Source organism: Lepisma saccharinum, chromosome 1 (assembly GCF_977018435.1).
Source record: "Lepisma saccharinum chromosome 1, izLepSacc3.1, whole genome shotgun sequence".
Lineage (NCBI taxonomy): Eukaryota > Metazoa > Arthropoda > Insecta > Zygentoma > Lepismatidae > Lepisma > Lepisma saccharinum.
This window is the reverse complement of record NC_139229.1, coordinates 211,278,938-211,292,405: the sequence shown is the minus strand read 5'-3', so window position 1 is coordinate 211,292,405 and position 13,468 is coordinate 211,278,938. Positions and strand designations below refer to the sequence as shown.

At 34.5% G+C, this 13,468-nt stretch overlaps 1 protein-coding gene across 1 annotated transcript in view; it reads left to right on the top strand.

Annotated features, from left to right (window-relative positions):
- The window catches only part of LOC145991573 (popeye domain-containing protein 1-like), an 84,813-nt gene extending 83,803 nt beyond the window's left edge, over positions 1-1,010 (top strand). Inside the window, exon 5 of the mRNA XM_083127622.1 lies at positions 300-1,010. Within this exon, the coding sequence (XP_082983748.1) occupies positions 300-700 (401 nt within the window). The 3' untranslated portion in view covers positions 701-1,010. The remainder of the gene's footprint in view (positions 1-299) is intronic.
- The last annotated feature ends 12,458 nt before the right edge of the window (positions 1,011-13,468 follow it).

Below are 13,468 nucleotides of genomic sequence, written 5' to 3'. Positions count from 1 at the left end.
TGGCGACGTCCTGAACACATTGGCTCACAGATAAAGAAAAAGTTAAATTCTTTTGTGAAACTGGATAAGTTTCACAACATAATCCTAATTTATTATTTTACATATTGAAATATGTTGAAATGTTATTACAATAATGTTATTTGTATGCCCCCTGAGCCCTAACACTTTTTTTTTACCTGGATACGTCCATGAGTGTACAGTTCGGTTATATGGAATTTCTCTTGTGAAGTGTCAATGTTGATATGAAGATGACTACGTTTGTTGTGAAATCAATCTAAGCGTCTTCTCTTTCCCAACAGGATCGTCCCCCTCACGTTGCCGATTCTCGTACATCCCAGACGGAGGTTCCTGGTTTCGCAACAACCAAAGCCCTGCGAAGGTGGTTGCCAATCATTTCCCAGCAACATCTCCGTTTGTCCAGTACCGCATGGACGCCACACGCGACGGATACATGTACCAGCTGATGGCGGCAGCACCGAGCAACCATCAACCTCTGGGTCCCCGGAGCAGTGGCGCCTCTGGCGGGAGCGAAGCCAGCGTTGGTGGTGGAGGGAAGAAAGTGTGCAAGTTCATTCTGGGCGACGAAGTGGTCGACACGGAAGGCAAGTTACTTTCTCGCCACACGTCCTTGAGGCGCACCCGAGATGACGGGAAAGGATCGAAGTCTCCACGGGAAGTGACGTTTGAGACTTCCGTTTGATGATGACAGAACGGAGCTCGAAGAGGCCTAATTTTGCGAATGGCCGATTTCCGCTCCACGTTACATATTCCATTTTGTGATGTGATTTTTTTCCCCCTTTCCACTATTTTCCCCCTGTTCGTGACTGATATCGTTTGCTCAGGTTAATGAATTAACCTACATTGTTGCTAGAACTATGATACACAATTAACTCCAAGCATATTGTTAAGGTTAACTTTCCCGCCAATTCGATATTGCTTGTTATACAGAAAAACAAACAGTCGATTAAAATTATTTTTTACCAATTTCTATTCTACTGTAAATGAACTCTCATCAGATTTTAACATCAACAGTTTTATTTATTTAACGTAACCGAAAAAAAAGGTTTTACGGGCGTGGCGCTAGTTACATGATTAGAGGTGTCACTCAAATTTACTGAGAGCCTATTCTAAGCACATAGACTTCCAGTAGCAGAATGGAAGGCTCAGGCTTAAGTTGTGCATATTGATCCACGTACCACCACCACACACCTTACACATCCCCCAAAATTTGCCCATTTTATGGTCACTTTAACTCTAAATTTACCCCTACACTCCCTAAATACGAATTGACACCCTCTAGATTGAAAGTTCTTGAAAAACTTCCAGAGTGCATACACAAAGAGTGTTAAATATTCTGCATCATAAGCATTGATTGTTATCACAAATTACTGTACCAAAAGTGACATAACAAGGGTCATTCGGGACGTAGTATCGGTTTGAGGAACTCATTTTGCCATATTTTCCCGCCTTTGGCCAAAGGGGGTTTGACCCCACCCACTCCTTAGGCACGGGACTGCTTTATATGCACACCTTAGGTTATTGTAGAGTACAGTCACCCTGGGCATTTAGATAGTTGTCCTACCGTGAAAGAAGTTTTTTTTTTAAAAAAAAAAATATTTAAAAAACATTCAGAAACAGGAACTGAATTATTCAAGTCGTTCTTGCTGGCAAAGTGGTTTCCTGTCCAAAAGCCCATCCGTGAGCAGGTGAAGGTCACTGGTAGCCAGATCTGGGTTATAAGGTGGATGATTCCAAACTTTTCAATTGGAAGAGTTGTTATATCGAAGCCCTGACGTTGGCACTGAGGTGGAGAAAGGACCCCAATGCCAGACAATAGGTCTCCCTTGCGAGCCTAGATAACCTGAAGCAATCGCTTCTTTCCTGTACAATATGCATCATTGCCCATCGACTTTGCCAAATATGCAACGCCGATCCTGTTTAATGAATGCGTCGACAGCACAGAGCAAACAATCCATAATAACAGATGGATACCCGGGTCGTTCACCATTAAGGACATTTCTTTCTGCCTGCATCCATTCCTTCATCACCATAAACTTATTTGATCTTGCGATGAATCTCACACGGTCGCGTCTTTTTTGCGTTGAGAAATCAGTTTGCATGCAGCCAGATTTTCTGACTAACTAACCTTGCATTGACGTGGTTTATTCACATTCGATGAGCAACAGGTACTACTTTTCCGAACGACCCTCGTACTTAACGTTCATGATAACCAATTCAGAGCACAATATTTTATCCACCTTTATGTCGCTTCAAAAGCACAATTCTCTCGTGACTCTCCTGGATGGAAACTTATTATTATGTGCTGCTTTTTTTCATCAACCTGTCAATTTGTGGCTTCAATTTACCAATGCTAATAGTAGCAGTTACTTGTTAAAAGTTCTTGAGTTTCAGAGTTCCTTCTCTCAGATACTAACTCAATTGTAGTTAAATTTATTCATTTTAAAAATAAGACACTCCAAAATAACTCTGTTGCTAAAAAAGTATGTTAATTTATTATAATTTATTACAAGATGTTCAATATATAAACTGCAAGCTTGCTCTTCCCCTTTTTCACTGATAATCATCTTAAATTAAAAGTATTTACAATTAAATCACAAATAACCTATTATGTTTAGTATGAAATACAGTTACCAAAATTCAAAGGATATCAAAATATTTTTCCATACAAAATTACAAAGAAAAGTAACTCTGAAAGGAAATTTTATTTCATTAATTGTTATTCAACAAAATTAACACTCACAGTTATTCATTTCAAAAAGTAACAGAGCTACAGTTACCATTATTTTAAGTAAAGACGATAACTGTTTTATCCAAACACAGGATAAAGGTAAGCAATTACCACTCTGGTACTAGATGTCTGTGTGCAAAACAGTGAAAAGTACTTCAGCAACAACAGCAGAACCCAAAGGTGCCTCAAAAAAACCATTATAAGCACTACATGAGCATTGTATTACGTACTACAGATAACAGATTTAGCTTACACCAATATGCATGGAGTACAACTGTGTATCATATAGGGGAATTTACGGTGTGATACATAAATGTATGATCTCTGAAGAAAGAAGATATGCGAGATGATAAAAAAAAAACATTTTTTGCACCAACCGAAACATTTAAGCCTGATGGCTACCAACAATTTCAAAGGTGTCAAAAGTAAAGTTCTTTGCCAATTTCTCTTTTTGCTGTTGGAGAATAAGATGATTTACACGCTAGATTCGAGAATTGTTGTCCTCTTTCATAGAAATGTTATGCATTTTCTGCGTGTAAATTATTTTCTATTTTGTATATATATAATGAAAAATGATTAGAAATTAGCGCTCCTACTCAAGGCTTATTCAATAAAAGAATAAGGAGGGTGTAGGTAGAAGCAAAAGAACAAAAATAGGTTTTGATACAGGAGGTGGATCTTTTATAACAAAAATGGGAAAAAAACGCCAGTACCAAATGTAGTTTTTAAATATTTGCACATTATTGTTACTTTCACACAAGGGTTTTCGCAAGCGTCACAATTTACAGTTATTGTAAAAAACAAAGAAAAAAAGAACAGAAAAATCAAAGTTGTTGATATTCTATAGGCACTAAATAATTGCATTTTTCTTACAAATAGTTACATTCGAGCTTTATTATATAAATATTGTACACAACTGCCTTATATATTGAAGACTGCATGCAAAATGTATGTATATCATTAACTTTTAAAAGAAATAGATACAAAACAAATGCTTTTTTAGTGAAATTATAGGTATCGACACACAAAAAAAAAAAAATGAAATAAAATCAGTCATTACTCGATATCTACTCGCAAGAAGTGCTTATGATTGGGAAGTCTTGTAACCAGGGACACCTACATCACCAGTAATGTGGGTTCAAAATGCACATGCATTTTAACAATTTTGCACTTCAACTGGAAAGTTTAAAGATAATTCTTAGAAGTGCTATTGATATGAAAAATATTTTTGTGAATGGTAAAATAAACATATATGATTCATATGACTTATATTGTACACTCGATGAAAAAATCATACAAATTGATTAATGGACACACACACACATCTCTAGGAAGTTATCAGATGAAAGTGGCAGACATTCTTCATGACCTATTTTGAGCTCTTGTTTCAGTACAGGTACAATGAAGAAAATCTCTTAGAAACGATAAGTACAAAATTATTTCAGTGTGCCTAAAATATGTGTTTTGCAGCTTGCTTTTAGTATTTCTAAAAGGTTTTGCCAAACATGACTTGAAATTCTCGATGGAACTGGGTTTTGGCATTCTTCAAACTAGCCATGGTACTTTTCTTACTAAAGCTTTACGGATGATGATTTCAAAGCATCCTATTAAAACATTAATGTATGAATACATTAATAAATTTCATGTTTATAGTATTTATTTTTTGTACTATTTCAAAATTCAATAAGCAGTCCTTTTTAGTTTGACTTTGTCTCTTACCACAAATATCTACTTTTTACTGCATACGTTAACGTGTAAAAGCTTAATTCCTCAATTAAAAGTTACTTTCTAGGAGACAGAAGGTACTTTAAAGCTACAAAGAAGATACACTTAAATTTAATTTAACGAGTGTTGCTCCAATTTATTTTTACACTTATTTAGAGGTCTTCTTTGATCATACCAAACACTGTGTTTATTCTTAAATGCTGTGTCTTTAAAACAAAATCAGGTTTATACCCTAGCTAGATGCTCAAATGGTATCTAATACCTGATTATATTGACATGCTATGAATCCATGCATGACAGAGATGGACACCTATGTAACAGCAAAAAAAAACTTTGTGATTAACAACAAGCCCTCCAATTTTGCTCAATACAACGAAGCCGTATGTTTCAAAACCCAATGATCATGTTTGCCTTCATTCAGTCAAATCAAACTGATGTACAGGTCAATATAAACACACTGATCTTAAACATTTATAGGGTTTAGTTCATTTCATTGGTTCCATGTTAGAGTTTAGAAATTGTCTTCAACAAAGTCTTGGGGATAGACTTAATTAGCATATTAAGCCAAATATATCCTTGTCTATCTTTGCTACATACTTATTACATTATTTCGTTAACTGCATTGTTGTTGTGACAGGTGAAGGATAATAACCTGCCTCAATATACAGACAAAGAAGTGTAGAAACAGCATAAAACAAAGTAAAAGAAACTTACTGCTGATTAACAAGGTAGCTGCATGGCTAATTGAAGAATCAAATAAACTGTACATTGCTAGGAGAAAAGGAAACTTATTTTTACTTAGGTAATATTGAATCTTATACACATAGGAACACATGTCAGTAACTGGAGTAATAGTTGAATATAATTGTTCAGATAAAATTAATCTAAAGTTATGCATATTTTTACTCTACAAATCTTGGATGTGTATTTAAAGAAATATTTTTTAGTTGAAAACTATTTGAAATTTGTACAGAATTCAATTCGTAAAGCAGTAAGAGTGTAAGATAGAATGGAAGTGTTTTGGTGGATAGAAAAATTCTCTAAGAACTACTTCAGAGGTCAATAGTTCATAAGACTTTTTAAGCTCTGTAATGACTATTGTTAAGACTGGTCTTAATTTGAAATATCCAATACATACACCAAGAAAAAATTGTCATTTTATTGGCCACTAATATCTCTTTTGGCAAGAAAATATTTATTGATTTTGGAAATATGCAAATTTCATGTTGATCTCAGCATGTAGGGTGTGCTTTAACAACTTGTTTTACGCTTCAGTGTACCATAGTTAAGATAATGCCAGACCTCGGACCTTCCTAAGTAATAACATTTTCAAAAACTAGTCTCGTTTCACAGAAAAATACTTGTATTTTAAATTTTGAAACAAAAACATTTTCTGGATTCAATTTTTGTTTTAACTCCATTTCATGCACATATATTCTAATTCGTCAGTTTAACGTGGGATCCAAACCACTGTTCAATGTGCCTCCAAAAGATATCAAACCCTGGACCCCATGATTACAAGGCAACAACGTTACCACTATGCCATAGGGGAGCCCCGCATTTTCTTGAAGATTAGGGAAAATCGTCATAAATATTACATTTTCTATTCACTGCTGTGTGAATGTTTATAACAGTTTTGCACTGTTTTAAGTTCATTGTCTATCACAAATATCTACACAATAGGAAATGTGATGTAAATGATGATTTTATTAAATGTTGTAGGAAAAATAATTCTAAATATAATTTTTGAATAGTATGGTTTTTCTAAATGGCAGATATTTTCGAAAAAATAGTTGTTGAGACAGGCCTAAATATTAATTCCAACTGCATTTATTGAAGAAAAGTAGTGAACAGTCTAAGCTTGTTAATTAGAATATTAGTGGCCAATGAAAACCAGAAACTACAGGTGATTTTGGGTATTTTTATGACTCAATAACTACTTTATTTATAAGATTCACCATGTGAAATATACAATGGTGTGCAGCAGGGGGAGGGAGAGTCAGAAGTTTCAAACCTCCCCAAAATATCTATGATACAGTAGTACTAAGAATGGAGCATGTAAAATTAACTTTGTCAACTTCTTTTTCTATTCGCAATATTTATACATCGCAAAAATTCATTTTATTACCCACAGATGGGGTAGAATTGTTATTCACCAACTGACTGCAGTCATAATAAAGAATTCTCTTAAAATTTAAACCCACTAATTAGACTACTCGGAAAATACACAATCTCTGATGCAAAGAAAGTGGATGCTAAGTAACAGGGAAAATGTTATCATTGTTTTTGTAAATCACTAGATGTTATGCGGGATAATGAAATTTTGGTACCAAGATAAAGAAGAAAATATCTCAGTCCCAATTACAAATTTTCAGATTTTCAAGGTTCTGAATTGTTGGAAATTTCAAATGTTGCCCACTATTTAAAGTGCTTAAGTGCTGAAAGTAACAGTAATAATAGCCCCTCCCAATTTTTTCTTGGGACATGAGTCTGGAAACTCAAGTCATTCATTACTACTTATAATGCACACATACATGGACTCTATCAGCTTCCTTGAATTTAATCAACCTACAGTATTTTCCAGATAATAACAATTAGGCAATATTCCTAAATTGTAAGGGCAAATGTGTGCACGTTTAGAATATGGCATCATCACTCATGCAAAGGAGGTTTGTTGTTGGAAGTACTAGAAATTACTATACTGAAGATAAACAAACAGCATGTAGCATTACATTTGTTGAAAACTTTGGTGTACATTTCTCTTATATTTTGTGCATATTTTTAAACCTTAGTTTAGATTTGATATGAAAAAAGATAATTTATCACTAGTCACAGATCAAAAATTTTAACCCCTTAATTATTTTCAAGTTTTTATAGCTGACTAGCAAATACATAACATTTGATTAGTGCCAGTTATCTTTGTAGAAAGTGTGATACAAAAAAGTCAAACCTTTGACAGTTTTGCAAATTTAGTTCTATGAAGCAAATAAAAGGTTTTTCATTGACTTTTGAAACTACTGAACATGAATTTCATGACCTGTCTTTTGTTCCGAATGCCACGCATGTGACTCTAGAGTAAGGTGATGAAGTACAAGCATTTATAATTCTGTCAAAATACGTAGAAGTATTAGAAAAAAGGGGAACAAAGAGTTTTAGGTTATTGATTTCTCCTCATGGTGCAGTTATAAGCATATTTTAAAGTAAATTATTAAGGTAGCTAAAGCTTACTAAAATATTAATAAATTTTGTTTCAATTCCCCATGTCTTTCTTATGGAGGATGAAAACAATTGTTTTTGACCTTAAGGTTTTCACGAATCTGAGCAACATTTTATCATTTTTTGAACAGACAATCCTCCTTTAGCCTTTATTCTTTCATTTTGTGCTTTGTGCAGTTATATAAAGTAACATGTATCTAGAGTACTTAAAAGAAATACTTCCATAAACACCCATGTAAAATGTTACTTCCATCCTACATTAGGGCATGTAGATATTCTCGTTGGATTATTTGTGCTTCACTGTACCTCTCATCCTCAATGTTCGAATGGACCTTTGGCGGATTCCAGCAAAGCCATTTTCAAAATTTCCTCTTCTTTAGAAAAACTGCCATGATATTCAAAACTCTGAAAAATTGCAACTACTTAGAATTCTTCTTAGAGCATTTACATGAATCTTCATCTGGTTTGCTTTCGCTGTTGTCTAGGTATTCACAATAGTTTAATAGTCTTCCGTAGCCACAAAACTGTTGCAAACATCTAGACAACAGCACAAGACAATCACACAATTCACACCAATGCTCTAGAATGAATTCTAAGCAGCTATAAATTTTTCAAAATTTGGAATATCAAGCAGGTTTTCAAATGGAGAGGAAATTTCAAAAATGTCTTTGCTGATGTCTGCCAAAGTTCAGCCCTGTGTGTATTATTCATCATTCTAGTTGGCGCTTCCGTGATGAAAGAGTCTGAAACACTATCAGTTTCTTTCCCCAACTTCTGACAGTCCTGCAAGAGGAATTTTTTGTTCCCTAAAATATATATTTAAACTCACATCACTGCCAGGCAAAGTTACTATACTTTGTTATTACACAATTTTGGAAATATTGAACAAGTAATTTTTCCGTTTCCCTGTGTGTGGCTGTACATCACTCAGATATGGGAGTTAACAACACGGAAAGTTTTTTTTTAATAAATTGATTACCTTTCTTCTCATTATACTTTGCTAATGTATTATTTTTAAGAATTCTTTAACTTTGTCCTAGAACCATCAAACGTTATTTTTTTTGATGAAGTGTTGTAGTAAAAATTACCTCTAGCTGATGGAAACTTTTCACAGATGACTTCATAGTAAAGAAAAATGCAGTATATGAAACTTCTGAAACAATTGTCCCTGAGACTTACTAAGGCATAATGTAGATGGATTCCAAACAAGGACTGCAAATCTAGTTTGGATATGAGTAAACATTAAAATCCACACTTATTAAGAATCATATCCAAAACCCTTTATTACTTATAATTGTTTAGATAAGGTGCTTTAAATTCAATTGATCCACACAGACTTCTACATATTAGACGAAATGCATGATATTTATTGGTTGCCATCTAGTATGTATGCTTTTTTGTGGGTCTGTATGTATGAAAGACACATGCATGGTTTTATTGATCAATAGTAGACATATGCCATGTTGTAAATCTACAATGGAAGCTGTAGATGCAAAATAATTCTCAGGGCACACTTTAGGTAACTTTGCATATTTACAATTAATTAAGGATCTCAATTATTTCATTATCACAGAAAAATGTATTTTCCAATTCATCCAACTCCATATTCATTTTTCACCAAACTTACATTTGAGTTAATTTATTAGGAGCCCTGCGTAGGAACAAGACATACCTACCTGCAGCATAATGAGTAGGAGCACTTGTCGGCAACTATAAGAAATTACCACAATATACTGGAACATAAGAATTGTTGAAATACCTGGAATTTGTTCTATCTCTTTCCATTTCTATTTATTTAAGTCTTCCCAGCTTGGTTTCCTTGCTTAACCTAATTGTGTTGTCTTGCTTAGCCCCAATTTCCTATTTTCAGACTTTATCTTGCTTTCCAGAAAATTTGCTATAAATAAATGTGAAGAAAGGCAATTTGCAAACATTTCAAAGGTTGAATAGATTCTCTCAGGCTATCGACCAGGTGAGTCGAAGAAAGAAAGAAAGAAAGAATCTTTTCCACAACTCCCCTGGTCGATAGCCCAAGAGAATCGTTTCATCATTCGCCGCCAGGAAAGCTTCAAGACTTATTTCAAAGATTATATAAATATCCAGAAAAACCTTATAATTTTCTATAGAAATTTCCAATTGAAATTTACAATTTATAACTTAACAAAATGCTTTAAGAAAAACAAACCTGAGGTCACGTTTCTCTTCAGATCTGCAATGAAGTACTAACACAATGAAACAACCACTTTTCTCCAAAACATAAATAAATGAAGCATGTGGGGCAACTAATACTTGTATGTACTCTACTTCCTTGTTTTGCAACTTTAAGTCCACTATCTTATGGATGAGAAAGCCTGTTATGTACTTACAACTCAACAGCAATGTAATCTAATTTTAGCAGCACTGGCATAAGTGCATTGTTATGTTAAGATAAGTAAGTGTATGGTTTACATATGTTGATTGTGTACATGCACATGGTGTTTCTGAGTGTTGCACTGTATTGTGTAGAAGATGGCCTTCACTGTTGTATTTTGTGTTACCTTCTCATGATGTATCATGTTCGTTTCTGTTCCAATGTGTGAAAAGAACCTATCAAAAGCAAAGGAAAATTCGGATCCGATAGCAGGTATTTTGTAGTGAGTGTAAGAAAATGGTGGTCCCTGGTAGTAACAAAAACTATTGGACAGTATTTTTGTGATTCACTACATTGAAAACTTGTTGAAATGAGAGTAATTTAGACATTGTTGATATGTATATGAAAAGATAAACTTTCAAAAATCATGTAAGTAGTTATATGGTGCTCTGATAGACATTACAGGATGAAACAACAAAACATGGTTACCGTAGACGGTATATTCTTCCATGATCTAAAAAAAAAGATATGTTTGTATAATTGCACATTCATTCCACAACTATAGGAGGTACATATATGTAGTGATGATATCATTCACAATGCAAATGCAAGATTCCATTTTACTGTTAGAGTAAATTTGTAATACAATTTGTTACCAATTTTATATATGTAAGAAAAGTTTCCAATTTACAATTTAAGGGGAAAGGATTTTAAAATATATTTTTGTTTTCGACTTTCACTGAAATGGAGGAAAAAATTCAGCAATTTAATATGTGGGATTTTTGTATATGTACATAACACAGACACATCTTATGTTTATACCGAGTGAAAGAGAGCGAGAATTTGTTAGAATTTACAAATGTACATTGGTCAGCACCTGTATAGGTGGAACATATGTGGAATGTGTAAAAAATGAGAAGAAATAAAAAACAGTTTGATTATGATGCATAAAAATTATATATTGTAAATTGAAACATAATTGACCTAACCACTATATATCCTAACCCTAGCTAAGTTTTTTTTAAGTTGACGTTATGCACAGAAAATCTAATTGGGAGTGGATCTACAGTTTATATTCTTGAGGCACTATGTACCTCCACCAGGCATCGAACTCAAGACCCCTGGATTATGATTACATTGAGTTCAATTGTTTAGTAGGACAGACAAATGGACTGGCCACTCCTAAAAAATTTGATTGATTGAGTTTGTGTTTTAAGTCCACTTTATGCACAGCAAGGCTAATCGGGACTGGACCTACAGTTTAAAGTGGGATCCAAACCACTTATTGCCACCACCGGGTATCGAGCCCGGGACCCCTTGATTACAAGGCGACGACGCTAGCCTTGCGCCATTGGGGAGGCTACTCCTAAAGGTGAAAATCAAGTAATTCACAGTTATTGTGACACGCACCTCCACTGTTCCTCCAGGGCCTGTGACTGGTCACAACTGGTTTACCCCAAATCGGAATTCTCAGTTAGGCTAACAGGGTCTTGACTGGTCACTGATGTAGTTGGAAATGAAAGGTTATGGGCATTTCTTCCAATCACATCGTATTTATTGTCCTTTTGCACAATTACAATAAACTTAATCACTGGCAATCTTGATTCGAGTTGACTGATGCAGATCTGCTTGCAAATCTGTAATAGGCAAACCTTCCAAGATTAATCAACGATTTTATGGTATCGCACGAACCGTATCTCGAAACATAGGTTTTTGAGAAATTAGCCCACAGTCGAATCGGCCCGAAGGTAAGGGTAGTTCTCCCTACAGGGTTAACCTGTGATTCCAGCCTTACGGTAACCGGATATAGAAGCCCGAAAAATCAAAATTAATATCAAGACCTATCATGGCGGGTTAAGTTATTTTATAAGTTTCGGCAACTTGCTGCCTTGCCTTCTAGTTCGTGTTGTGGCCTTCATGTTTTGGTTGCAATTCTTATTTTTGTATCTTCTACTCCTTTTCGAATGGCTGTCATGTTGCTTGGGTATGTGAATCTTCAATCATTGTATAGTCATATTTCTATTGACAAGTATTGCCTTACATACAGGTAATAGGAACAATAGGCCTGATTTAATATACTCCGAACATGAGTTTTATGTTTGTAAACTTTTGATTAACAGTAATTTAAATGTTTTGATTCGGTAGAACAGACGGTCACCCTTCCAATTTCTTTCCGGAAACAACACTGATTGATTTCCCTTTTCATTGTCGGACATTAATAAACTGCCATATGGAATTTGTTTTTAATTGCTACTAGGCATTTTGTGAATGCGTCTTCTTGGATCTCGTTCGCATGGTATTTATGGTCGGATTATGGTGGTGAGGTAGCTGTGTCCAGAATTTCAACGTTTCGCGTTGCATGTATTCAAATAGCGTCTCTTGATCTAATGCTACCCTTATTTGAATGTTAAACGTATCGACGTTGAACGTATCGATCTGCGCCAGAGATTATTCTTAATGCCTTGTTCTGGATACTTTGTAGTGGTCTTTGGTAGGTTGGGGCCAGAGTTGGCATATTTAAAACAAACTCAAAAACTTGTTTTAAACGTTTAAAACACACCGGTTTGTTCTTTTCACAATTTTTTTAAAGCAAAGTGTTTTAAACTTTTTTCAGACTTGTTTGAGACACATTTTGATACTTCATGTTTGATAGTTTGTAGTTTGCCTTTTCATTCAATCCGTGTGCGTAAAAATCTGTTCAGTCACTAAAATATACATCAATTAACAAAGAAACATATCGTGATGAATACCAGTGGGCCACGTTTAAAACACCTGGTCATGTTTTTTTTACAAGTGATATGAAACATTTTTAAAATTGAATACTATGTGGATGAAACAATTTTGTTCCTTATTTAGCATACTGCACATAGTTGATAATGTCAATATTTAGTTGCATTCACGATAAAATATATTTAAAAAACAACAGAGTAGCTACCGCGTGGCCTGATTAGTTCCAGCTTCTCGAACAGCAAACATGCGAGAAAGGTCCAATCACACGGAACTGGATATCCAGTTAGTTGTCGCCAGGGTTGGCATGTATAAAACAAAAGTGTTTTAAACTTTTAAATCACATAGCTTTATTTTTTCACAAATGTTTAAAACGTTTAAAACAAAGCGTTTTAAACATGTTATTTTCAGACTTGTTTAAAACATATTTTGATACTTGATGTTTGAGAGTTTGTGGTTGTTTGCGTGTTTTGTAACTATGCCTTTTCATTTAATGTGTGTCTTTCTGTTTATTGTGCATAGAAATCTGTTCAGTGGCCATGATCGTACTTAAGGGGGGTTCAACGGGTCCAAACCCCCTCTCGTTTGGTTCAGTAAAATTACTAGATTATTCTATCCGCTTGTTCATAAACATTTCTTCGGACTTATTTTATTCTCCAAAATTAGAGACGTATAGAACGGGATACGGATAGGAAGGAAAT